Source organism: Lepus europaeus, chromosome 5 (assembly GCF_033115175.1).
Source record: "Lepus europaeus isolate LE1 chromosome 5, mLepTim1.pri, whole genome shotgun sequence".
NCBI classification, from domain to species: Eukaryota; Metazoa; Chordata; class Mammalia; order Lagomorpha; family Leporidae; genus Lepus; species Lepus europaeus.
The window spans coordinates 1,041,590-1,068,400 of record NC_084831.1 but is presented as its reverse complement, the minus strand read 5'-3'; the positions used below and the strand labels follow the sequence as shown (position 1 = coordinate 1,068,400).

The following is a 26,811-nucleotide window of genomic DNA, read 5'->3' as shown; positions in this document are numbered from 1 at the left end:
ATGGCTGACGAGACCTGTGGTCGCCGTGGCTGAGGAGACCTGTGGTCGCCGTGGCTGACGAGAACTGTGGTCGCCGTGGCTGAGGAGACCTGTGGTCGCCGTGGCTGACGAGACCTGTGGTCGCCGTGGCTGACGAGACCTGTGGTCGCCGTGGCTGACGAGACCTGTGGTCGCCGTGGCTGAGGAGACCTGTGGTCGCCGTGGCTGACGAGACCTGTGGTCGCCGTGGCTGACGAGACCTGTGGTCGCCGTGGCTGAGGACACCTGTGGTCGCCGCGGCTGACGAGACCTGTGGTCGCCGCGGCTGAGGAGACCTGTGGTCGCCGTGGCTGAGGACACCTGTGGTCGCCGCGGCTGACGAGACCTGTGGTCGCCGCGGCTGAGGAGACCTGTGGTCGCCGCGGCTGACGAGACCTGTGGTCGCCGTGGCTGAGGAGACCTGTGGTCGCCGTGGCTGAGGAGACCTGTGGTCACCATGGCTGATGAGACCTGTGATCGCCATGGCTGAGGAGACCTGTGGTCGCCCGTCAGCCTGCTCCCCCCACCTCTGTGTTCCGTGTGGGAGATTCGCCCGCGGCCCCTTATGTAGCTGGGTTGTGGCAGCGTGGGTGCACGCGTAATTGTCTTATCCTTTGGGTTATGGCCCCGTTCTCGTGTTGCTGCCTGAGCTTCTCCAGCGCTGGACAAGGAGAGCTGTGTCACCCGTCACCCCCATCACTGTGTCACCTGTCACCCCATCACTGTGTCACCCGTCACCCCATCACTGTGTCACCTGTCACTCCATCACTGTGTCACCCGTCACCCCATCACTGTGTCACCTGTCACTCCATCACTGTGTCACCCGTCACCCCATCACTGTGTCACCCGTCACCCCATCACTGTGTCAGCGCTGGGGGGCTGCACTTTCCTACAGGGTGGGCGGGGCTCACTGTGTGTCCCACCCCCGCTTTCCCAGCACTGCTGGCTCCTTGAATTAGGGGCGGCGTTAAAGCCCAGGACAGGCCGGCACCGTGCCTTAACAGGCTAATTCTCCGCCTTGCGGCACCAGCACACCGGGTTCTAGTCCCAGTTGGGGCGCCGGATTCTATCCCGGTTGCCCCTCTTCCAGTCCAGCTCTCTGCTATGGCCCGGGAGTGCAGTGGAGGATGGCCCAGGTCCTTGGGCCCTGCACCCGCATGGGAGACCAGGAGAAGCACCTGGCTCCTGGCTTCGGATCAGCGAGATGCACCGGCCGCAGCGGCCATTGGAGGGTGAACCAACGGCAAAAGGAAGACCTTTCTCTCTGTCTCTCTCTCTCACTATCCACTCTGTCTGTCAAAAAAAAAAAAAAAAAAAAAGCAAAAAAACCCAGGACAGCAGTGAGGGGAGCTCAGCACCGCCGGGGGCGGGGCCACCTTCGGTCTTTTCCTTGTGACTGGGTTTTCCCTCTTGCTGGGAGCCGCGTTCGCTGCCTCTCCATGGGGGAGGGGGCTGCCCTCGGCAAACAGTGGCAGGGTGCAGGTGCTGTCTGTGAGACTCCCGCCCCTTGTGCCAGCCCACAACAGCCTTGCCCAGCCAGGCGGCCAGGGCCGGGGCAGCCACAGGCCCCTCCTCTCCAGGGAGGGCCCCTCCCCTTCTGCAAAGCTTGCCGGGTTCCGGGGTCCTCAGCCCAGTGCTGCTTCCCCAGCTCACACCCTGGAGATGGGGGTGCCCTCGCTCCATTGCAATGTCCTGCAGGAAGCACCCCCTCCTGTCACCCTTGGGCCGGAGTCAGACGTCCCCTGGTGTCCCTGGCTGAGGGTGTGGCCCTCCGCAGTCCCAGGTCTGGTCTCTGTCTCATGGCTCTCAGGGCGCAGCCATGACCTCCGGGCCCACCAGCCCCTTCCTGCTGGTGCTGGCCTGAGAGCTGTGCTGGTCCCCCGTGTGCCCCGGCGCGTGCGGCTCACAGCACCCCTCCTATCGCCCCCAGACCGGGGCCGCGCACATCTGAGCGCCAGTGCCCATCCCGGGCTGGCTTACCGCAGCCCCCAGCGATCGGTTCACCAGGCTTTCCCATCGCCAGACCCCCGAGAAGCAGCCGCGGTGCCACGGCTTCCAGCACTTTCCCTGTAGCCTCATCGCCCTGGCTGAGCCCTGTCCCTCCTTCCCGCCAGGGCTCTGGGTGCCTCCGGTGGGGAGATTCAGCCAGAGCCAGGAGTGAGGGTGCCAGGCCTGGCTCCGCCCCTCCCTGTCCTTGCCCCTTCCCCCACCAGTGCCGCCAGGCAGCCCTCCCCACATGGGGGGGTGGAGGGAGGGCAGCTTTGTGCCCTCAGCAGTGCGGTGGGGGCTGGGGAGGGAGAGCCTCCCCCTGGGCAGAGCGGCCCTGGGAGGGGCTCCTGTGTGGTCAGGGGCAAGAGGATGCTCCTAGGGAGGCCCTAAGGCCTATCAGAGTGGGGACCCTCAGGGGGGCGGAGCCAGCAAGGCAGAGGACCCAACCTGTCATGCTCAGGCCAGTGGAGACAGCCTGGGGGCCCAGTTCCCCGGTGCCAGCCTGGCCTGGGGGCCCAGTTCCCTGGTGCCAGCCTGGCCTGGGGGCCCAGTTCCCCGGTGCCAGCCTGGCCTGGGCCTGGTTCCCCGGTGCTGGCCTGGCCTGGGCGCCCACAGGTGGGCTGGGCTGAGCCCCGAGTCTCTCCCCTGGGCTGGGCTGGGCTGGGCTGAGCCCATGTCTCTCCCCTGGCCTGGGTACCTGGGGCTGGGCTGGGCTGGGCTGGGCTGAGCTGTGTCTCTCCCCTGGCCTGGGCTGGGCTGAGCCCGTGTCTCTCCCTGGCCTGGGCTGGGCTGGGCTGGGCTGGGCTGAGCCCCGTGTCTCTCCCCTGGCCTGGGCTGGGCTGGGCTGGGCTGGGCTGAGCCCCGTGTCTCTCCCCTGGCCTGGGCTGGGCTGGGCTGGGCTGAGCCCGTGTCTCTCCCCTGGGCTGGGCTGGGCTGGGCCGGGCTGAGCCCGTGTCTCTCCCCAGGCCAGCAGCTGCCCTCCTTTTCTAGCGGCCGGTGCTTCTCGGAGGAAGAGAGGACCGTGGTAAAACGAGAAGCCCGAGGTAGCTGCGCCCGCCCCACCCTCACCCCGTGCGTGCGCAGGGGGGGCCTGGGCAGAGCAGGGACGCCAGCCCTGAGCACCCGAGTGAAGGGGGGCGTGGAGGGGTCCCCGGGTCACTGCAGGCTCAGGCAGGATGAAGGCCCCAGGCCTGGCCACCTGGGGAGGACCCACAGCCCTGCAGATCTGCCCACCGGGCAGTGGGCGGGAGGCCTGGCTCCACCTACTCCTGCCTAAGGCCCACCTGCCGGGGCCCAGGACACCCCCAAGAACCCTGGTGCTCACATGGCTGCTTGCCCCTTGCCCACAGCCATCAAAGGGTCCGAGGAGTCGGAAGTGTGCACCAGCCCCGGCTGCGTGATGGCAGGTAAGCCTCCCCAACCATGCCCAGGCCCTGCCCAAGGTGGGGGCCGAGGGACTCCCGTGTGCACGCAGGAGGGAAGGGTCCCCCTGCCGTGAGCAGGCCCAGGAGACCCTCAGAATACGGCTTTGCCACCCACGTGGGGCCCGGCCGTGCTGGCTGCAAGACCCCAGACACTAAGGACACTTAACCCACGACAAAACAGGGGTCCTGGGGTGTAGGCCCAGCCCAGCCACCCTGGCTGGGAACTGGGGGCTTCCTGTCCCCGGCATGCTCAGGGTTACCGGGGTACAGGCGTCCCCTCCAACAGAAGACAAACCCCAAGGGTGGGCAAGAACGCCCCTCGCCCAGGGACAGCCACCCGTCCCCAGGAAGGAGCCTCTGGGCCGTGTGGAGCCAGGAGGCGGGCCAGTGCACAGCTGGGGGCTACCGCTGAGCACCTGCTATGGGCTGGGCCCCCCACCCACGGCCCCCAGTGGACGGCAAAGACCCCAGCCTAGACAGCCATGGGGGTCCAAGGCTGCGTGGGCCTGGGTAGCAGCCCGAGCAGAGGAATCCAGGCTGGGTGATGCCTGTGACGTCCGGCAGCCATCCTGGTGGCAGCCCCTGCCCCGGGCACACACGGGAGCCGGGCTGCCAGCCGTCCACAACGGAGCCCATCCTCTTCCTGCTCCACCCCTGGGCACGAGCAGCCGCCAGGATCCTACAGAACATGGACCCAACCAGGGAGCCGTGTGACGACTTCTACCAGTACGCCTGCGGGGGCTGGCTGCGCCGCCACGTCATCCCCGAGACCAACTCCCGCTACAGCGTCTTCGACATCCTGCGGGACGAGCTGGAGGTCATCCTCAAAGGTGCAGGAGCCGCGGCCCGCCTGGCCCTCAGGGACGGGGAGGCCCGGGCAGGGGTCCGGAGCCCCAGCAGCCGCCGCGGGCCTCTGTACAGCCCCCTCCTCTGCCCACAGCGGTGCTGGAGAACTCCACTGCCGAGGACCGGCCAGCCGTGGCCCAAGGCCAAGACGCTGTACCGCTCCTGCATGAACGAGAGTGAGTGAGGGTGCTGCCCCTCGGGGCCCAGCCCAGCCCTGCACCCCACGGCACGGGGACCCGCGTCCACAGTCCACACTGCACCCCACGGCACGGGGACCCGCGCCCACAGTCCACACTGCACCCCACGGCACGGGGACCCCGCGCCCACAGTCCACACTGCACCCCACGGCACGGGGACCCGCGCCCACAGTCCACACTGCACCCCACGGCACGGGGACCCGCGCCCACAGTCCACACTGCACCCCACGGCACGGGGACCCGCGCCCACAGTCCACACTGCACCCCACGGCACGGGGACCCGCGCCCACAGTCCACACTGCACCCCACGGCACGGGGACCCGCGCCCACAGTCCACACTGCACCCCACGGCACGGGGACCCGCGCCCACAGTCCACACTGCACCCCACGGCACGGGGACCCAAGCCCACAGTCCACACTGCACCCCACGGCACGGGGACCCAAGCCCATAGTACACGCACCCAGCCCTGCACCCCACGGCACGGGGACCCGCGCCCACAGTCCACACTGCACCCCACGGCACGGGGACCCGCGCCCACAGTCCACACTGCACCCCACGGCACGGGGACCCGCGCCCACAGTCCACACTGCACCCCACGGCATGGGGACCCAAGCCCATAGTACACGCACCCAGCCCTGCACCCCACGGCATGGGGACCCCGCGCCCACAGTCTGCGTGCTGCACCCCAACCTGGCCACTGGGTCAGGCTCCCTGGAGGGCTCGGGCTTTGCTGCCAGCTGCCCTGTGACCCCACAAACACCCAGACCCCAGCACAGGGGGCACAGTGACCGGGGGGCCTGCCTGGGAGCCCAGGAGACGCTCACATGCATGTGAGTGTGTGCTGTGTGTGTGCTGTGTACTGTCTGTGTGTAGTGCATCTGTGGATTGTGTGAGGGCACAGTGTATGTGACTGCGTGTACGTGTGCGTGTGAACAGTGTACGCCATGGAAGTGTGTGTGGGCGTGTATGTATGTGCGCATGCACGTGTACATGTGTGTGCACATGCATTGTGTGTAGTGTGCATGTATGTGTGTAGTGTGCACGTGTGTGTGTGTAGTGTGCATGTGTGTGTGGTGTCTATGTAGTGTGAGTGTGTGTGTGGTGTGCACGTGTGTGTGTGGTGTGCACGTGTGTGTAGTGTGCACGTGTGTGTGTGGTGTGCACGTGTGTGTGTAGTATGCACGTGTGTGTGGCGTGCACGTGTGTGTGTAGTGTGCACATGTGTGTAGTGTGCACGTGTGTGTGGTGTGCACGCGTGTGTGTGTGGTGTGCACGTGTGTGTGGTGTGCATGCGTGTGTGTAGTGTGCACATGTGTGTGGTGTGCACGTGTGTGTGTAGTGTGCACATGTGTGTAGTGTGCATGTGTGTGGTGTGCACGTGTGTGCATGCACGTGTACATGTGTGTGTGGTGTGCACGTGTGTGTGGTGGACACGTGTGTGTGGTGTACACGTGTGTGTGGTGTCTATGTAGCGTGAGTGTGTCTATGCGTGTGAACAGCATGTGACATGGATGTGTGGAGGATTTCCACGCCTGGGGCAGCTGAGGGTGGGTGTCGCCAGCAGGCCCGCGGGAGCTCAGCGGACCCCGGCCACAGAAACAGATCAGGTGCTGCAGGGTGGCAGCCCCGGCCGGCTGAGGGCGCTGCTTCTGTGAGCCCGCATCCTTGCTCCCGGGCCCAAGCCTCCGGACCCTAGGGGGAACGGCCCGCAGCCCAAGGCCTTGGCATCCCGGGAAACGCCCGGAAAGGGAACCGGGAGCCCGGTAGCCCCCGCCCAAGCCGCCAGGACCTGCTGCACCTGATGGCTTCTCTGTAACCCCGCTGCAGCTTAAAGGGGCCCTGCCCCCACCCCCAGTGTCCCCCTGCCCTGGCCTCAACCCCCCCAGTGTCCCCCTGCCCTGGCCCGTAACCCCCACTGTGTCCCCCTGCCCTGGCCCCCACCCCCAGTGTCCCCCTGCCCTGGCCTCAACCCCCACAGTGTCCCCCTGCCCCGGCCCCAACCCCCCCAGTGTCCCCCTACCCTGGCCCGTAACCCCCACAGTGTCCCCCTGCCCTGGCCCCAACCCCCACAGTGTCCCCCTGCCCTGGCCCCCACGCCCCCAGTGTCCCCCACCCTGGCCCCAACCCCCCACAGTGTCCCCCTGCCCTGGCCCCAACCCCCACAGTGTCCCCCTGCCCTGGCCCCAACCCCCCCAGTGTCCCCCGCCCTGGCCCGTAACCCCCACAGTGTCCCCATGCCCTGGCCCGTAACCCCCACAGTCTCCCCCTGCCCTGGCCCCAACACCCCCAGTGTCCCCCTGCCCCGGCCCCAACCCCCACAGTGTCCCCCTGCCCTGGCCCCAACCCCCCAATCTCCCCCTGCCCTGGCCTGTGGCCCCCCCAGTCTCCCCCTGCCCTGGCCCCAACCCCCACAGTGTCCCCCTGCCCTGGCCCCAACCCCCCCAGTCTCCCCCTGCCCTGGCCCCAACCCCCACAGTCTCCCCTGCCCTGGCCCCAACCCCCCAGTCTCCCCTGCCCTGGCCTGTGGCCCCCCCAGTCTCCCCCTGCCCTGGCCCCAACCCCCACAATGTCCCCCTGCCCTGGCCCCAACCCCCACAGTCTCCCCCTGCCCTGGCCCTAACCCCCACAGTGTCCCCCTGCCCTGGCCCCAACCCCCCCAGTCTCCCCCTGCCTTGGCCCCAACCCCCACAGTCTCCCCTGCCCTGGCCCCAACCCCCCAGTCTCCCCTGCCCTGGCCTGTGGCCCCCCCAGTCTCCCCCTGCCCTGGCCCCAACCCCCACAATGTCCCCCTGCCCTGGCCCCAACCCCCACAGTCTCCCCCTGCCCTGGCCCCAACCCCCACAGTCTCCCCCTGCCCAGGCCCGTAACCCCCACAGTGTCCCCCTGCCCTGGCCTGTAACCCCCCAATCTCCCCCTGCCCCGGCCTGTGGCCCCCCACAGTCTCCCCTGCCCTGGCCTGTAACCCCCCAGTCTCCCCCTGCCCACCCGAAGCCTGTCTGCTGTGTGCCCGTCCAGCACCTGGGTCCCCCTGGGGGGCTCCCTGCTCTGTCTCCCACCAGACCGGCGCAGGCCTGCCCACGTGACGGCCACACAGCCTCTCGCCCAGCTCCCTCCCTCCCCCCGCCCAGATGCCTCTGTGCACCCTGCTTCTTCCTGTGCTGCAGGTGCAGAGCCCGTGAGAGCAGGGGCCTGGGCCAGCACGTGGCGTCCGCACAGGCCTGAGAGCCGCCGCGGGAGCGTGGGTGAGTGACAGCCGCTTCCCTTCCCAGGTGTCATAGAGAAGCGAGACTCCCAGCCCCTGCTGCACATCCTGGACATGGTGGGAGGCTGGCCGGTGGCCACGGACAGCTGGAACGAGACCGTAGGTAAGGCCGGGGCCTGGCGGCCTTGCAGACAGGAGGCCCCCCACCGGCTCAAGGCAGCAAAGCGCCCAGGCAGCTGCCTGCTCTCAGGAGCCCCATGAGGCACAGCCACAGGGCAGCACCCCTCCCAGGGGCCGTGACCCCCAGACCCAGGCCCCCCGGCTGGGGCCCTCCTCCCGCTGTGGGGCTGACCCACAGAGCACTGGGCCCTGGGTGGGGGCAGCCCCGCGCCTCTCGCTGAGCTGGCCGTCCTGGGCCAGCCGGGCTCCCCGATGGCTTGAGCGGCCAGGTCTGCTGCCCAGGGCGGGGCGGGCCGGGCCCGTGGTCTCAGCCGGGCGCTGCCTCCCCCAGGGCCCGGGTGGGAGCTGGAGCGGCAGCTGGCGGTGATGAGCACGCAGTACAACAAGCGAGTCCTCATCGACCTCTTCATCTGGAACGACGACCAGAACTCCAGCCGCCACATCATCTACGTACGCGCCCCGCCCCGGGGCCGCCCGGGAGACCGCCCGCCAGCCGGGGGACCGCCCACCTGGGAGACAACCCCCAGCCCGGGAGACCGCCCGCCCGGGAGACCCCCCCCCCCCCGGCCGGGAGACCACCCAGCCCAGGAGACCGCCCACCCGGGAGACTGCCCACCCGGGAGACACCCCCAGCCGGGGGACGGCCCACCTGGGAGACACCCCCCAGCCCGGGAGACCGCCCACCCGGGAGACCCCCCCCAGCCGGGAGACCCCCCAGCCGGGAGACCGCCCGCCCGGGAGACCCCCCCCCCAGCCGGGGGACCGCCCACCTGGGAGACACCCCCCAGCCCGGGAGACCGCCCACCTGGGAGACACCCCCCAGCCCGGGAGACCGCCCGCCCGGGAGACCCCCCCAGCCGGGGGACCGCCCACCCAGGAGACACCCCCCCCCCCGGCCGGGAGACCACCCAGCCCAGGAGACCGCCCACCCGGGAGACCCCCCCCAGCCGGGAGACCCCCCCAGCCCAGGAGACCCCCCAGCCCAGGAGACCCCCCCCAGCCGGGAGACCGCCCACCCGGGAGACCCCCCCAGCCGGGAGACCCCCTCCAGCCCGGGAGACAACCTGGCCCGGGAGACCCCCCCAGCCCAGGAGACCCCCCAGCCCAGGAGACCCCCCCCAGCCGGGGGACCGCCCACCTGGGAGACACCCCCCAGCCCGGGAGACCGCCCACCCAGGAGACCCCCCCCCCGGCTCGGGAGACCGCCCACCCGGGAGACCCACCCCCCCCCCGGCCAGGAGACCGCCCGCCCGGGAGACTGCCCACCCGGGAGACCCCCCCAGCCGGGAGACCCCCCCCCAGCCGGGAGACCGCCCACCTGGAAGACCGCCCACCCGGGAGACCCCCCCAGCCGGGAGACCCCCCCAGCCCAGGAGACCCCCCCCCAGCCGGGAGACCGCCCACCTGGGAGACCGCCCACCCGGGAGACCCCCCCAGCCGGGAGACCCCCCCAGCCCAGGAGACCCCCCAGCCCAGGAGACCCCCCCCCAGCCGGGGGACCGCCCGCCTGGGAGACACCCCCCAGCCCGGGAGACCGCCCACCTGGGAGACACCCCCCAGCCCGGGAGACCCCCCCAGCCGGGAGACCGCCTGGCCAGGGTACTGCCCGGGAGACACCCCTGGCCCTGGAGACTGCACGGCCAGAGGGTGCTGCTCCCTGGGCGCCCAGCCACAGAACCACATGGGGCTGGGGGCGCACTGGGGGCCCACTCCTGACCCAGTCCCCCACCCCCACCCCACGTCCAGCCACGGGCCTGCCTGTCACTCAGAGCAGGTCCCGGGCGGGTTCGGGGGCGGGGCCTCTGTGCCTCCCAGGCTGAGGGCCTGTGTGTCTCCAGATAGACCAACCCACCCTGGGCATGCCGTCCCGCGAGTACTACTTCAACGAGGGCAGCAACAGGAAGGTGAGGCCGGGGACCCCTTGTCCCTCCCCCTGCCCATGTCTACCTGGCCCCGCTTCCCACGGCCAGTCCCCCGGACACCTGTGTGGGCGTGGCCCCAGGGTGAGAAGGGGCAGGGGTGGGACAGGAACTCCAGGGCCCACGGACCCACAGCCCCCACCCAGGCCTGCTCTGGGGGTGCAGCCTGGGGGGGGCTCACGAGCCACGCACGCACGGAGCCTGCGGCCAAGGCCGGCCACACAGGCGTGCTGGGGGCTGCCCCCCCCCAGCCTCAGCCACGGCCGCCAGCCCCGCCCCGCGCCGTCTGCCCAGGTGCGGGAGGCCTACCTGCAGTTCATGATGTCGCTGGCCACCATGCTGCGAGAGGACCTCAACCTCCCCGCCGACAGCCACCTGGTGCGGGAGGACATGGCGCAGGTGCTGCAGCTCGAGACGCACCTGGCCAATGTGAGGCGGGGCCGGGGCGGGCGGAGCGGGCCCCGGGGCCCGGGCCCATGTGACCACCGGCCCCACGCAGGCCACGGCACCCAAGAGGAGAGGCATGACGTCACGGCCCTGTACCACCGGATGGGCCTGGAGGAGCTTCAGAACAAATTCGGCCTGAAGGTGAGGCCCGGTGCTGCCCCATGGGAGGCCGCTGGTGGCCCCCAGCCTCCGACCCACCCGCCTACCCCCACTGAGGCCTCAGAAATGCACCCCACCCCGGGGAAGTGCTGGCAGACCGACCTGAGGGCCACAGACACCGGCCAGGACTCGGCCAGCCCCCAGCCCCCGGCGCTGCCTGGCCCTGCCCGGCGCTGACCTCAGCGAGTCCTCACCCAGCCCCTCAGCACCCTCCCCAGGGGCCGGGGCAGGCACGGCCCAGTGCGTGAGGTCAGGGCACAGGGGCAGCCCAGCTCAGCAGGTGCTGCCCTCACCCCAACCCCGAGCCCCTGCCCACTGGCCACCCCGTCTCGGAGCACCTCCTCCCAGCCCCGACAGCAGCTCCGGCCAAGTAAGACAGAGGTAGGGAGCAGAGGGCGAGGTCGGGAGCGAGCCAAGTCAGATGGAGGAGGGCGCCAAGTCAGAGGGAGGAGGCACCCAGGAAGAGCTGAGCGCTGCGGCCGTGGGGGGACCTGCACAGTCCAGACACGGAGTCCCAAGGCCCGAGGCAGGGGCTGCCCGGCCACCGGGGCTGGAGGGGGACCATAGTGGACTTCGGGGCCACCTAGAGGCCTGAGCTCTGCGTGAGCAGGTTTGGGGCCTGACTAGACAGGAGGGTGGTGTGGAGAGGATGGGGTACAGGGGCAGGCCGGAGGCTGGCCTGGCAGGTGCGTGCAGGTGTGGGGCCTCAGGGTCCACTTGGAAGGGAGGAGACGCACGCAGGTGTGAGGAGGCCGGGGTGGCATGGAGTTGCTGTGGAGAGGGTGTGGGGCTGGGCTCCGGGGACGCCCTGGGCTGTGTCGGCACTGCCATACAGCGGGCACACATGGCCAGGCCTGTGTGGCCCCCAGCAGCCTTGGGCCCCCGCCCTGACCTCGGACCCCACAGGCAGGGTCTCAGGCCCCGTGGCCCCCGCGCCTCGCTGTCGCTGAGCGTCCTAGCAACAGCAGTGTTTCTGTCCCTGTCCTGTCCCGGCTCTGGGCTCCTGCTCATCCCTGGGAGCTCACAGGGGCCAGGCCAACCCCACAGACCTGCACCCCGGCAGGAGTGCGGGAGACGCCTGGCCAGAGCCCCCAGGCAACGGCCCGGGGTCCCAGAGGCCCAGGGGTGGAGGGGGCCGGCCCCCCATTCCTGTCCACTCTTCCTTAGCGACCCCTAGGGTTCTTGGGGTTTTCTGTGCACAAAGGTCGCCCCATGCAGAAACTGCTCCTGCATCCTCCAAAAATTGATTGATTGATTGATTGATTGATTGGAAAGGCGGTGACAGAGAAGGGGGGTCCTCCATCCACAGGGGGTCCTCCATCCGCAGGGGGTCCTCCATCCACAGGGGGGTCCTCCATCCACGGGGGGGGGTCCTCCATCCACGGGGGGTCCTCCATCCACAGGGGGGTCCTCCACCCGCAGGGGGGTCCTCCATCCACAGGGGGGGTCCTCCATCCACGGGGGGTCCTCCACCCGCAGGGGGGTCCTCCATCCACAGAGGGGTCCTCCATCCACGGGGGGTCCTCCATCCACGGGGGGGGTCCTCCATCCACGGGGGGTCCTCCTCCACAGGGGGGTCCTCCACCCGCAGGGGGGTCCTCCATCCACAGGGGGGGTCCTCCATCCACGGGGGGTCCTCCACCCGCAGGGGGGTCCTCCATCCACAGAGGGGTCCTCCATCCACGGGGGGTCCTCCATCCACGGGGGGTCCTCCACCCGCAGGGGGGTCCTCCATCCACAGGGGGTCCTCCATCCACAGGGGGGTCCTCCACCCGCAGGGGGGTCCTCCATCCACGGGGGGGTCCTCCATCCACAGGGGGGTCCTCCATCCATGGGGGTGTCCTCCATCCGCTGGTTCACTCCCAGATGACCACAACGCCCAGCGCTGAACCAAGCTGGAGCCAAGAGCTTCTCCCAGGTCTTCCACGCAGGTGCAAGGCCCCAAGCACTTGGGCCATCGTCCACTGCTTTCCCAGGCCATGGCAGAGCTGGATCAGAACAGGAGCAGCCGGGACTTGAACCAGCACCCATGTGGGATGCTGGCATCACAGGCGGTGGCTTTACCCGCTAGGGCACAGCACCAGCCCCCAAGGAGTTCTCTTAGTGGTCCAATCAAGGATACAGCCATCTTTGCTTTGTGGTTCGTGCTCGCCACCAAGGGTGCCGAGGCCACAGTCGGCCCGGGTTGATTTCTGCGGCTCCTGCTGTGCAGTGAGGAGCGGGCACTGCTCCTCTCCCTCACAGACACACGGGGACCCCACAGCACGGGCCGGGAGCCTCCTCCTAGGCACCAGTTTGCGTGCACCTTTGTGAAATCCGGTGTATCGGTGTGCGTGCGTGTGTGTGTGCACGTCTGTGTGTCTGCACCTGTGTGTATCTCAGTATCTCAGTGTGCGTGTCTGTGTGTGTCTGTGTGTGTCTCTGTGTGTACATCTCATTGTTGTGTACCTGTCTCTGTATGTGTGCACCTTAGTGTGTTTGTCTCAGCCTGTGTGTGCACGTCTATGTGTGTCTGCACCTGTGTGTATCTCAGTATCTCAGTGTGCGTGTCTGTGCGTGTCTTGTGTGTGTCTGTGCGTGTCTGTGCGTGTCTGTGTGTGTCTGTGTGTGTCTGTGGGTGTCTGTGTGTGTCTCAGCGTGTGTCTGTGTGTGTCTGTGTGTGTGTGTGTCTGTGTGTGTGTGTCTCAGCATGTGTGTGTGTCTCTGTGTGTGTGTCTGTGCGTGTCTGTGTGTGTCTCAGCGTGTGTCTGTGTGTGTCTGTGTCTGTGTGTCTGCATTTGTACTTGCGTGTGTCTCTGTGTACATCTCATTGTGTCTGTGTGTGTGTGCACGTCTATGTGTGTCTGCACCTGTGTGTATCTCAGTATCTCAGTGTGTGTCTGTGTGCGTGTGTCTGTGTGTGTCTGTGTGTGTCTGTGTGTGTACATCTCATTGTTTGTGTATCTGTCTCTGTATGTGTGCACCTTAGTGTGTTTGTCTCAGCGTGTGCCTGTGTGTGTGCCACTCACTGTGTCTCTGTGTCTGTGTCTGTGCTGTGCCCAGCTGCCCCTGGCTCTCCCGCCCCACTGCTCCCTCCCTCTAGCCCGGCGTGCCCCTCCCCCGTCCACTGAGCCGCTCTGAGCCCTCACCTTGGTTGACCTGTGCGTCTTCAAATAAAAGTGCCAGTCGGCTCCCAGCCGCTCGCACACCCCTGCAGGGCTGTGGCAGGAGCCGCTGGGCTCCCGTCGGACCAGGGGAGACCCGGCACCCCCACAGCCCCAGCTCTCACAATCTGAAGACCTGACCGTGCGTCCGTCGACTCAGGATTTCTTGTTTTAATCTTCTGTAAAATTTCTATTTGCTTTCTCTATTTGAAAGGCAGAGAGATAGATAGGAAAGATGGGGGAGGAGAGAGAGAGGGAGAGGGAGAAGGAAAGAGAGAGAGGGCGAGAGAGCGAGAGAGCGAGAGCGCTCTTCCATCTGCTGGTTCACTCGCCAATTGCCCACAATACCCAGGGCTGGACCAGGCCAAAGCCAGGAGCCAGGAGCTCCACCTGGGCTTCCACGTGGGTGCCCAGGGCCCAAGCACGTGGGCCATCACTGCTGCCTCCCAGGGTGTGCGTTTGTAAGAGGCTGGGACGTACAGCAGAGCCAGCACGGAGTGGGCGCCCAGGGGCCAAACGCCTGCCCACTCTTCCTCCCGATTTCTCTCCGTGGCTTTGTGGTTCTGGACTTCAGGGTCTTTGCTTCTGCTCAGAGACGACCTCACTCTGACGGCCTCCTCCGTTAGCACCTTGGGCGCTGGCTGCACCCGCTGCACCCTCACCAGGCCCAGCAGTGCACCTGCGCTCCCACCTGGTCCTCCTCCCGTCTTCCTGAACCCAGCGCTGCGGCTGGGAGAGCCGGGGGGGCCGAAGGACGCTTGTGCCATCTCCCCTGGGTCCCCAGGGCAGGCAGCGGAGCCCCTGCCTGTGTGAGGCTGGGCAGTCTCCGGGCGCGCACTGGCATCACCCCGACTCCCCTCCTTTCTCAGCCGCCACAGTGAACCCCATTGCTGTTCTGAAGATGTATTTATGTATCCAAAAGCCAGAGTTACAAAGAGACAGAGACAGTGAGCGGTCTTCCCTCCGATGGGCACTCACCCAGTGGCCACAACAGCTGGGGCTGGGCTGGGCCGGCCCAAACCCGGAGCCAGGAGCTTCTTCCAGGTCTCCCACGTGCTGCAGGGTCCTAGGCACCTGGGCCGTCTTCCACGGCTTTCCCAGGTCGTTAGCAGGGAGCTGGAGGGGAAGTGCAGCAGCCGGGACTTGAACCAGTGCTCATCCGGGACGCCAGAATTTAAAAGAAAATTAGAATGGCCGTGGCCTGCCTTTCCTATAATGCCCTCCTCCTGGGCTCTGGGCTCCAGGTCACTGGTGGCTTCGCACCCACGGCTGAGACGGGTTTTCCCTCTTGCAAAGGCTGAGCCAGAGTGACGGCTTTGCCCTCCCCAGGGCAGCCGGGGCGGGCGGCCCCTCGTGGGACCATTTCCAACCAAAGACCCCGCACGCCTCAGCCCAGGCCCATTCTCCTGGCTGCTTCTCCCCTGGCCGGGCCTCACGCGGGCGCGGGGGCTCTGCTGGGCTGCCTCCTTCCCAGGAATCTCTCCGGCACCGGCACCGTGGCTCTGGGGGCCCTGGGGCGAGGCCGCCCCCGCCCCGCACCATCACCTGTGATCCTGACGGTGCCTGGGCAGCAGCCCCGGCCTCGGATGCCCAGCGACCACGTCTCCCCCGCCCTGCCAGGGATTCAACTGGACGCTCTTCATCCAAACCGTGCTGGCCTCGGTCAAGATCGAGCTGCTGCCCGACGAGCAGGTGGTGGTCTACGGCATCCCCTACCTGCAGAACCTGGAGGACATCATCGACCTCTACTCCGCCAGGTGGGGCCCCCGGGGGCGGAGGGGCGGAGCCGCTCCCGCAGGACGCCCCTGCCCGGGGCGGCCCCCACCAACCCGGGGCCCTGCGCCGCCCCCCCACCAGGACCATGCAGAACTACCTGGTCTGGCGGCTGGTGCTGGACCGCGTCAGCAGCCTGAGCCAGCGGTTCAAGGAAGCTCGGGTGAACTACCGCAAGGTGAGCGGGACGGGCAGGGGGCTCCGCCCACACACGCAGCCCAGGCGCTCAGCTTAGGACGCTAACCACGAGCCGTGGGCACCCACCGCTGCTGCCAGAGCAGTGCACAAGGCGGCCACGGCACCTGCCCTGCGGGGGCCCACGGGGTGGGGGGACGTGGGAGGTGCAGAGATGGTGGAGACCCCGAGGCTCGGAAGGGCCTGCGGAGACGTCCAGCGAGCAGGGGCAGCTCCTGCAGGCGCCCGAGGCAGGGCTCCGCTGGCGTCCGGGAAGGCAGCCCAGGAAGGCCGCTCGGGTCGGCCTGAGACCCGGCAGCGGGGCAGGCACCTCCCAGGAGGCTCCAGCGATGGAGAAACTGGGCCCAGAGCAGAGTCCAGCAAGACAACCAGTCCCCCAACGACCACCCCCTCACCCTGTCCCCAGCACCAAGGAGTTCATCCCGTGACCCTCTCGGGCCTCTGGGCACCATGAGCCTGGGGGTGGGCGTGGGAGCCGGCGCTGGGAAGCTGCGGGAGGCAGGGTCGTGAGCGCAGGGATCCCGCGCAGGCGCTGTACGGCACCACGGTGGAGGAGGTGCGCTGGAGAGAGTGCGTGAGCTACGTCAACAGCAACATGGAGAGCGCCGTGGGCTCGCTCTACGTCAGGGAGGCCTTCCCCAGGGACAGCAAGAAGAGGGTGGGTGGCCAGCTTCCCGAGCGCCCAGCCTCACGCAGGGGCTCCTCGCCCCGGGACCCGCGGGCTGGGCAGCAGGTGCACTGCCCACCCCACCCCCCCAAGGTCCGGCCCTGGGCTCTGCAGGTCCACCTGTCATGAGCCCAGTTGTGCAAGGTGGGAGTCCGAGGGCAGGGCCACCACCATCACCACCCCTCACCCAGGAGTGCTGCGGGCCGGACCCCCCAAAGCCCCGCAGTGTGGGTCACGTGCGCCCCGCAGGTCAGCGAACTCATCGACAAGGTGCGGGCTGTGTTCGTGGAAACCCTGGACGAGCTGGGCTGGATGGACGAGGAGTCCAAGCGGAAGGCCCAGGAGAAGGTGGGCCCCGGGCCAGAGAGCAGAGCCCCCGGCTGGACAGCTCACGGCCACGCCGGGGGAGAGGGCCGTGGGGGCTCGCAAAGGGAACCCAGCCAGGGAAGCCCCCGGCGGGAGCGGGGCCCCTGCGACTCCGCCGGCCAGATCCTTGGCTGAGGGGGCTGCAGGGTTGCAGTCGGCAGCCCTGGCTCCCCCAGCCGCCCCCTCCCTCCCTAGGCTATGAGCATCCGGGAGCAGATCGGCTACCCTGACTATATCCTGGAGGCGCGGAACAAGCACCTGGACGAGGAGTATTCCAACGTGCGCCCGCCCCCACCCTTCCGCCCCAGACCCCAGCCCTGGAGACCTGGGCTTCCCTCGTGGGCGGGGGCGGGCGCCTTCACCACGCCCTGGGACAGCTCCGGCATCACCCCCAGTTTACAGAAGGGGAGACGGAGGGCGAGACCTGGAAGCCCATACACGCTCGGAGCAGGGGCCCCTCCCCCCCCCCCCCCCCCCCCCGGGACCTGGCCGCAGCGCCGGGCCTGACCGCCCCTGTGCCTGTGCCGTAGCTGAACTTCTCAGAGGACCTGTACTTCGAGAACGGGCTCCAGAACCTCAGGGCCGGGGCCCACAGGAGCCTCAAGAAGCTACGGGAAAAGGTGGACCAAAACCTGTGAGTGGCGGGGCCCGGGGGGGGCGGGGTCCGTGCGCTCGGCAGGGGGGACCAGGGCCAGCTGGGGAAGCCACTGGCCTGTCTCGGGGCCCCTCTAGCACCCTCTGCTTTGGGGATCGGGTCACCCCTCTCGCGGCTGGCCCAGGGCCTCGGTCTGCTGCGGGCTGTGGTCAGCAGGGCAGGGTCCCGGGGTTCTGGCCGCAGGTGACGGGCGTGTCTGTCACAGGTGGATCATCGGGGCTGCGGTGGTGAATGCCTTCTACTCCCCCAACCGAAACCAGATCGGTACGGCCACCCCTCCCCCGCTGCTGCAGCTCCGCCCCTTGGGGGCCCAGGGAGGGCGCCCCTCTCCCGCATCACCCCGTGGTCCCTTCTCGAGGCAGAGTGGGGAGGGACAGCACAGGACGGGGGGCCAAGGCTGGCCTCGGGCCCCAGGTCTGCCCGCCCAGTGGGCTCCGAGCCTCAGTGTCCTCCTCCGTGTGTTGGGGGTGAGGGTCCCAGCCTCCTCCCAGGACAGGGCACACTCACAGGGTGCTCCCTGTCCCCGGGGCCAGTGTTCCCAGCCGGCATCCTCCAGCCCCCCTTCTTCAGCAAGGAGCAGCCACAGGCCTTGAACTTCGGGGGCATCGGCATGGTGATCGGGCACGAGATCACACACGGCTTCGATGACAACGGTGAGCGGGGCTGTGCCTCCCGGCTCCACCAGGCCCAGGGCCTCCACTCACGGGGAAGCGGGCGGTGGGCTCGTGCCCTGGGGCCCCCCGCTGCTGCTCCCGGAGTCCTCAGGAGCCTCCGGCTTCTCTCCCCTCCTCTGGACCCAAGGCTTCAGGCTGTGGCACGACAGAGCCCCGAGGGGGAGCCAAGACCGTGCCAGGGCCCCCGTGAGCACGCTGGTGCCCTCCCAGGCTCCGGCTCTGCCTGGGAGTGGGAGCACAGGGGCAGGCGCGGCGTGGGCCGGGGGGCACAGGCAGCCCACCCGCCTCCATCCTGCCCCACCCAGGCAGGAACTTCGACAAGAACGGCAACATGCTGGACTGGTGGAGCAACTTCTCGGCCCAGCACTTCCGGGAGCAGTCGGAGTGCATGATCTACCAGTACGGGAACTACTCCTGGGACCTCGCAGAGGAGCAGAACGTGAGCCCCCGCCCGCCCCGAGGCGACGGCCCCCGCGCTGGCCCCGGGGGGAGGGGCCGGGACCCCGGCTGCCCCCCACGCTGTCTCCTGTGCACAGGTGAACGGATTCAGCACCCTGGGTGAAAACATTGCTGACAACGGAGGGGTGCGGCAGGCGTACAAGGTGGGTCCTGGCAGGGGTCCTGGAGGCGGGCACGGGGCACTTGGCCCACCAGGACCCTCCCCTTGGCACCAGGAGCCAACTCTGTGGTGCCTTAGCTGGGGGTGGGGCTCCTCCTCGCCCCTGCACCCACAGCCAGGTGCTGGGTGCCAGGAGCTCATTGGGCAGGTGCCACAGAATAGGCCGCCTTCCCAGGGGGCCCGCCCCCCGCCCGGCCCTGCCAAGGTGGGCGTCCAGAGGACCACTGAGGAACCGTGGTGGCCAGTGCTCGTCGCCGGGGCGAGGGAGGGTTTGCTGGAGGCCCTGAGGTGCAGAGGCTGGGCCCCCACCGAGCCAGACCCTCATCCTGCCCGGAGCTCTGAGCACTCCGAGGCTGGCGGTTGGAACCCACAGGCCTACCTCAAGTGGATGGCGGAAGGCGGCAAGGACCAGCAGCTGCCGGGCCTGGAGCTCACCTACCAGCAGCTCTTCTTCATCAACTACGCCCAGGTAGCAGCCGCCACCCCCAGGCCGCCCCACCCCGCCCGCTGGAGGACCCCACGTGGCCGCTCCAGGCGCCAGAGGCCCCCAGACCCACAGGGGCTACCCGCGGTTTTCCAGAGGCCAGGGATGGCGGGTCGGGATCAGGAAGGGCGGGGGCCAGCAGCTGCCTAGGGAGAGGTGGAACTGGGGGCTTGCCTGGGGCAGCCCCTCCCCCAGCCGCAACCCAGGGAGCTCCGGCCCCTGAGCCCCACCCTCGTGTGCCCACAGGTGTGGTGCGGGTCGTACCGGCCCGAGTTCGCCATCCAGTCCATCAAAACTGACGTCCACAGCCCCCTGAAGTACAGGCAAGCGACCCCCGCCCCCGCAGACCCCGCGCCCCTGCGCCCCGCCCGGCTCCGTCTCAGGCCGCTCCGTCCCCGCCCGCAGGGTGCTGGGCTCGCTGCAGAACCTGGCGGCCTTCGCGGACGCGTTCCACTGCGCGCGGGGCACTCGCATGCACCCCAAGGACCGGTGCCGCGTCTGGTAGCCAAGGCCGAGCCGCACTGCGGCCCACGCCCACCCGCCGCCCGGAGGTGCCGGAGCGGAGACGGCGCAGCCGGCCGGGACCCTGCGTGCGCCCACGCCCGCCCGGCGGCGGACCGCGCCCGCCCGGCCTGCGCGCCCCGCCCGGAGCGCAGCCGCCACCGACCGACGCGCGCGCTCTGTAGACGCCACCAACTGTCTTCCGCCCACACGCCAGAGCGCCTGGCTGCCAGTGCCCAGAGCTTGAGCCTGAGCTAAGTAAACGCTACAAAGAAGGCCGCGGCGCCGCCTCAGTCTGTCCGGGGCGGGCCGGGGGCTGGCGCAGTCCGGGGGCCTAGGACAGGAGACCCCCGGAGCTGAGTCTGCAGGTGGCGCGGGGTCCAGATGCCAGAGCAGGGGCAGGCAGGCAGGCTGACCACTGAGAGCCCAGCGGCAGCAGGGCCAGGGAGGTCCAGGCCTGGGGTTCCACTCTGGACCTGTGGACCCTGAGGGACGGGGGGGGGGGGAGCTGGACCACGTGGCCCTCCTCGCGGCCAGCGCCCCGCAAGCTGCACCCGGCACACACGATTCTCACCCCAGGAAAAGTCCTCCTGGCCAGCTGACTGGCCAGTTCACCTGGCTCTGCAGTGGGATCCCAGCCAGCCCCTCCCTAGCCCCCACACAAGGGTGCTGAGCCCCAGCCCCCGGCCTGGGTCCTGGGGACCCTGCCATCCCCGTGCCCTTGCAACACGGGCCAGAGGCCTCCAGAGAGCCCACCGGGCGCATCCCTCAGCCGGACTGCCACTTTCACCGAGGGGGAGGGGGCAAGGGCGCCCCCTGACCCGGGAACCCTGGGGCGGGGGTGGGGGCAATGAGGAAGCAGACGTGGGAAGTGCAGTTTAATGGCTCACAGAGGCCCGGGGCCAGGCAAGGTCCACGCGCCCAGCCCAGCCCCTGCAGGAGCCTCTTCCAACTCCAGGGGCCCAGGGCAGCACACGCCGGCCAGCTCCCGCGAGGCCGTCACCTCCCACACAGCTCCTCGTCACACTGCACGGGCAGAGGGGGCAGAGGGACCCGTCAGGCCAGCCACACTGCCCGGGGGCCAGAGCGGCGGGGACGCCCACGCGCTGAGCACCCTGGACACTGGAGACGCCCGACCCAGGGGTGCACCCCCCCCAAGGCCACCCTCCACCCTGTGGCCCCCTCTGCAGCCCCCCGCCCTGCTGTGCTGGCCCTGCAAGCCCCTCTCAGCCCCTCCCCTCTTCAGATCCTGGGGCTGCAAGGGGCCTGGCTGCGAGCCTGCCCTGTCCTGGGGAGCAGGGGTGGGTGTGGGGGCGGGGCTCAGGGGTGGGGGCGGGGCTCAGGGGGCTGTGGGCGGGGCTCAGGGCTGCCATGGGCGGGGGTCAGGGGGGCCATGGGCGGGGTCAGGGGGACTGTGGGCGGGGCTCAGGGGGACTGTGGGCGGGGCTCAGGGCTGCCATGGGCGGGGGGCCAGGGGGGCCATGGGCGGGGCTCAGGGTACCCATGCACTGGGCTAGCCCGCTCACCTGGGGCGGCTCGCTGGCGCAGACCTCTGCAGAGATGCCCAGAGACTGCAGGATGCTCTCGCGGGGGACGTAGTCGCCGGGGGACTTCTGGACGAAGTGCAGCAGGACTTTGTCACCACCTGCGACAGAGGGTGGGCGGGGCTCAGGGCCGTGGGCGGGCTCAAGGGCTGTGGGCAGAGCTGGGGTGCGGGCGGGGCTCAGGGCAGCCATGGGTGGGGCTCAGGAGTGGGGTCGGGGCTCAGGGGGACTGTGGGTGGGGCTCAGGGCTGCCTTGGGCGGGGGGTCAGGGGGGCCATGGGCGGGGCTCAGGGTACCCATGCACTGGGCTAGCCCGCTCAGCTCGGCAGCTCCGACTGGCCACGACCCCCACCTGAACGGCCACAGGAGCGAACTTCTACCCGAGCTGATGCTGAAAGCTGTGACAAGGACAACCCTGGGGAGCAGGGCCCTCCCACCGAGGGCGTGGCCGTCCCGACCCACCTTTGCTGACCACCAGCAGCCCTCCACTCTGCAGCAGGTCCCCAGACAGGTTCCCCTGGATGCCAACAGCCTTGGCCTGGGAGGAGGGAAGCAGGCCCCCGTGAGCCCCAGGGGGCAGCCCCCAGGGGGCTCCTACCCCCGCTGGGCCCATGGGCATTGGCTGGCACAAACCTTGGCGGCCACGTCTCGCACCGGCTTCCCCAGGGCGGCTGGCAGGATGCTCAGGCTGTTGTACCTGCAGACACCGGCGCACCTGCCTGGGCTCCGGCACCGCCCCCGACACCTGCCCCAGTCTCCACAAGATGCACAGAGGGGCCCGGATCAGCCCCACCCCACCCGAGCATCCCTCCAGGAACATGGAGATGGCACAGGGCAGCCCCCCCCAGAACAGGTGCAAGGCCAGGGGCACCAGCCTGGGTCCAGTTACCCTGGGGCCCTGGTGTTCAGTCAGCCAGTAGCTGTCAGTTGGGGGAGGTGGCCTGGGGTGCTGGACTGCAAGTCCCCCTGGGGGGTCTGGCTGTTCCGGGGCGGGGGGGGGGGGTGTCCGTGAGCACCTGGTCAGGCAGCCAACACCTAAGACCCAGCATAAGGGCCACAGGGGCCAGAGGAGGGCTACAGGGAGAGTAGCCAGGGGGCAGAGCAGCCCCTGCCCTCCCAGCGAGCCCCTCCCCGAGAGCCCCTCCCAGCGAGCTCCTCCCAGAGAGCCCCTCCCCAGTGAGCCCCTCCCAGCGAGCCCCTCCCCAGCAAGCCCCTCCCAGAGAGCCCCTCCCCGCGAGCCCCTCCCCAGCGAGCCCCTCCCAGAGAGCCCCGCCCAGCGAGCCCCAAGCACACACTGACCGCTTGAAGCCCAGCCCCTTGTAGAACTGCTTGGTCTCGTCCAGGTAGAGCTCTGGGGGGCAGAAGGCACGGGTGTGGGCCCAGGGCCCCGCCCCACACCCCGCTCAGCTCACCCACCCAGGGCCGTGGGTCCCACCACGCAGAGGAGGGCTGAGACCCGGAGCGTCCACGGCCCGGCGGATAGGAGCGCAGAAGCAGGCGCCCTGGGTCTGGGGGCACCGCACGGACACACCTCCCGAGAAGTAGCCGCCGTCCAGGAACTCCTGCAGGCCCAGCGCCTCGGGCCCCACGCCCACCAGGCGCACGCCGCTCTGCTCCAGGGGGCCCCGCAGGCCGCTCAGGTCCCGGGCGATCCAGCGGCACACCACGCAGCCGAAGCGCCGCAGTCCGGCCACCACGCACGCCTGCTCCCGCCAGAGGCTCCGCAGCTCCACGGCCTGACGGCGGCCGGGTCACACACGGGCCCGCACCCCGGCCCCGGCTCCCGAGCGCAGAGCCCGGGGCCGGCGCGGCCTCCGCCCCACCCGCGCCCCAGGCCCCGAAGCATGTGCGCGGACAGGTGTCCGCAAGCGCTCCCGTCGCCCGTCCTCACCTCCCCGGTCGTCGCATGCTTCAGGACGCACGCGCCCACGCGGGCAAGGTCCACGGCGCTCATGGCGGCGGCCGCCCCGCAAGGCTCCTGGAGCCGGGTCCCCGGCGGGCGCCTCGCTTCTGCCCAGCACCTGCGCCTTGCCCGGCCCCGCCCACTATCAGGCCACGCCCCTCCAGGCTCCGCCCCCAAGATGGCCGCGCCGCGTTCCGGTCACGCCCATACACCCGCCTTTCCGCTTCAGGTCCCGCCCCAAGACGGCAGCGCCGAGTGTCTGCGGCCCCCACCCCCGCCCTGGCCACGCCCAGCCTCCGCAAGCCGTGACAGAAGTGTGCCTGATTTGCATATGTATGAACCACTGGCCAATGACATGGCAGAGGGCGGGGCGGCGCGGAGAGCTGGGATCGCGGCGGGATTTCTGGGGTCCGGGCGCGGTCCGGGCCTGCGTGTGGCCAGTGTGCGGCCGGCCAGGCCGGCTCCCGCCACCGCAGGAACCCCAAGGCTTAACCTGGAATTCCACCTGGTCTGGCGCACCCCAGCTCACCCCCAGGCCGGAGTCACACACAACTGGTTCCGCGCCGGCCTGGCAGGACAGCTGGACCCGTGGTCAGTCTGGAGAAAGCAAGGGAACCCCTCCCCCTGGGGGAGAGCCGAAGGGGAGCAGGAACGCCGGGAGGGACCCACAGGCCCAGGGGACGCGGGGGAGCCCCGCAGTGCGGCAGCCAGTCCCCGAGAGCGCTCTGTTCCAGGTATAGTTATGTGAAAATCAGACTGACAGAGGTCTTCCGTCTGCCGGCTCACTCCAGGAACGGCTGCGATGGCCAGAGCTGGGCCAGGCCCAAGCCAAGACTCCATCCGGGTCTCCCATGTGGGTGCAGTGGGTCATCTGCTGCTTTCCCAGGACACAGCAGGAGGCTGGACAGGAAGTGGAGCAGCTGGCACCGGAACCAACACCAACATGGGACCCGGTGTCTCAGACCTGCTAGGCCACAGCCCCGGGCCCTCCGCATTTTCAAGTCCCCTTGTGGGACCCAGAAAATGGCAGACATGCAGTGGGCATCTGCTCCGACCCCGGCCAGCACGGGCGGCTGTGGTCTGGGACCCCTGCCCGGGGGAGCTGTGGCTGCACAGAGCCGGGCTCGGCCTCTGCCCAGGCATCACTGACCACAGCAGGTCCTGTGCCCAAGAGGACACCAGGGGACAGGAGTGTGTGCTTCCTCCCCAGAGTGCTCCTGGCCTGGGGTCTGGCCTCCTGCTGCGGTGTAGACGCTGGCCGAGGCCTCTGGCCAGACGGGGCCCTATCACCTGCGGCCTTGCAGGCAGCACAGGCGCACAAGGTGTGCACGGGTGTGGTTTCACCTGCGCATCCCTGGGCCGGGGAGCTCTGGGCTGGATGGGGGAACCCCGAGCTTGGGCGCCCCCTGTTTGCAGGGCAAGCAGCGAGCAACCTGGCCCCTGTCCCTGGAGGCCCTCCCTCCGCCCCCGTCCTTGGCACACCCCAGGATGTTCGGGAACTCCAGACGTCTTGGGAGTCAGCGTCTGGAGGGAGACAGCCAGTGAGAGAGGCCGCCGAGGCCGGGCGTGGCCGTCTCCCGTGGGTGCTGCCCGGGCCGCTGGGTATGGAGCATTTGAGAACTTGGCGTCCGCTGTGTGTGGCTCCGGCCGTCCGGGCCGCCGTGAGAAGATGCCCCAGGTGGAGATGTTGGCGGACCCCGCGCCAGCCTCTGGGTTCCCGCGGGGCCTCCCGCTGGCTCCGCCCACACCCAGTCACCACAGCAGCCCCGCCTCCTGGAGCACTGGGGTCAGCACAGGGAGGGGCTCCACCCAGAGGGTCAGCGCCCCCCATGACAGCCTGGCCGGGTCAGGCCGCCCTGAGCCAGTGTCGCCCGGATGTCGCCTCTTCCCTCCTTCTACGCGTGCGTGCCGGACGGAGCCCCGCGGGTCCGCTGGCCGGGCAGAGGGCTCTCGCTGGCCCGCGTCAGCCGTGGGAGGCCGCAGTGCCGGACGTCCGCTGCTTCTCCGGGCTCCCACTCGCTGTGACGTCCCCTTGGGTCCGTGGTGACTTTGGTTTCACTTGAATGGCAAAGGGACAGAGCTCTTCGTCTGCCGCTCCCTGCCCATCGGCCCTGACACGGCTCAGGGCCTGGCAGCCGGCGCCGCCCGGGGCTCCCTCGTGGGCGCAGGGACCCGAGCACCAGAAAGCGGAAGTCGGGGATCCGGCGGGGACTGAAACCCCAGCATTCAGGCAGGAGGGGCAGGGGTCTGGACGCGTCTCAACCTGCAGAGGGCCCGCCCCACCCCACCCGATACACGGTCCTCCATGCTTTACAAAAAAACCATTTATTTATTTAGACAGAGGTATGGAGAGAGAGGGCCAGAGGTCCGCTGGTTCACCCCTGGCCACAACAGCCAGGGCTGCGGCAGGCCGGAGCTGGGAGCTTCCTTCGGGTCTCCCATGCAGGTGCAGGGGCCCAAGCACTTGGACATCTTCCGCGGTTTTCCAGGCCATAGCAGGGAGCTGGGCTGGGAAGTGGAGCCTGGACCCGAGCCAGCGCCCATGTGGGGTGCCAGCACTGCAGGCGGAGGCTTTACCCGCTGCACCACGGCGCCGGCCTGGTTCCTCCGTCTTCGTGAACACGTGAACCTCGGCCACCTGATGGTCTCTGTCTACCCACAGCTGCAGTCCTGCCTCCGTGGTCTCTTCCCCGACCACCATGCACACTCAGCCTCTTCCCATGTCTATGTCTCTGCTCCTGCCCAGGGCCAGTGTGGGGGTCTGTGTGGGACCCACGTGTGACACGGCACAGGGCACGTCGGCCCACAGGTCACCCTTGGTCATCACTGACCTTGTCCATCTGTAAGCCAGAGCCTGGAGCCCACACCTCTGCCCACGCGCTCCTCGGCCTCCCTGGGCAGCCCTGCTCTGTCCTGGGCATCGGGGGGCCTAATCAGTCCCTGGCTCTGGCCATGCCGCCGCCCCCTGCGCCAGGCCCAGATGTCACTGTTAACAGGAAAGTCGGGGAGAAGCCCGCAGACCCAGGCAAGAGCAGCCGGGCTCCCGAGTCCCTCCCCACGCCTTTCTGAGACGGGAGCGACCCCTGCCTCAGTGCCCACTGAATCCAGCGTAGGGGCCCCCTAGACACCACCAGGCACTTGGGGCCCCCTGCACTCCCCAGGGAGGGGCCCCGGCCTCACACTTCTGCGACGAGCACAGGTCCCATCCCCGCCCCCGGCAGGCGAAGCCACGTCCAGGGCCCGGGATTGAGGTGGTGTCCTGGGCACCTGGGCCTGCCCTGCGGAGCGGGGTCCCCAGCTGCCGCCAAGGAGCACGCTGTCACTCGGAGGGACCCTCCCGGGCTGACCCTGCAGCGCTGTCGTGGACGCTGTGCGCGCGTGCTGTCTCTCTCTCTCCTCTTGGTATCCCCATCTGTGGTCCAGGCGCGGGCAGCGCCCCCCGCCCCGGCAGTCCCCCCAATGCCGCTCACAGGAGGGCGGGGCCTTCCCCGGGCAGTGGGAGGGACTCAACTCCCACTCTGTGTTCGGAGGTTACCTGTCTTCCTGCAGTGGTGAGATGTTCTTACTCAAGAGGGAGAGAGACAGAGAGAGATCCCATCTGACACCCCGCAGGCGGCTGCGTAGCCAGCACTGACTCCATCCTCGTCTCCCCGGGGTGGGGGGACCCAGGTACTTAAGCCACCCCCAGTGCCTTCCGGGGTGGGAAGCCCAGACTTGAGCCCCAGTGCCCCAACACAGGGCGTGGCGTCTTCACCAGCACCTTGACCCCTGGGCCAAACACCCACCCCCAAATTATTCTTTGAATGTGGAAGATGTAACATAAAAGTTACTCTCGGGCCGGCGGCCGCCTGCTCCTATTTGAGCGCCAGTTCGAGTCCCGGCTGCTTGACTTCCGATCCAGCTCC

General features: G+C 69.1%; 2 protein-coding genes across 2 annotated transcripts; one reads left to right on the top strand and one right to left on the bottom strand.

The window, feature by feature from the left end:
* On the top strand, positions 1-19,463 carry MMEL1 (membrane metalloendopeptidase like 1). The gene is given in 24 exon segments (XM_062193378.1): positions 1-19; positions 2,973-3,056; positions 3,357-3,413; positions 4,100-4,261; positions 4,372-4,412; positions 4,414-4,453; positions 7,745-7,840; positions 8,189-8,307; positions 9,696-9,761; positions 10,071-10,221; positions 10,291-10,364; positions 15,146-15,282; positions 15,383-15,476; positions 16,023-16,151; positions 16,410-16,508; positions 16,722-16,805; positions 17,057-17,160; positions 17,387-17,445; positions 17,715-17,834; positions 18,161-18,294; positions 18,392-18,457; positions 18,848-18,943; positions 19,205-19,281; positions 19,364-19,463. Coding segments are annotated over 24 exon segments (2,208 nt in total).
* Positions 19,464-20,330: 867 nt separating this feature from the next.
* PRXL2B (peroxiredoxin like 2B) lies at positions 20,331-23,038 on the bottom strand. Its single transcript, XM_062193068.1, has 7 exons — positions 22,895-23,038; positions 22,535-22,739; positions 22,303-22,354; positions 21,637-21,700; positions 21,466-21,541; positions 20,986-21,104; positions 20,331-20,485 (listed from the first exon to the last, which is right to left on the bottom strand). Exons 1-7 carry the CDS (start codon positions 22,955-22,957, stop codon positions 20,459-20,461), a joined length of 606 nt encoding a protein of 201 aa, XP_062049052.1. The 5' UTR covers positions 22,958-23,038; the 3' UTR covers positions 20,331-20,458.
* Positions 23,039-26,811: the final 3,773 nt, after the last annotated feature.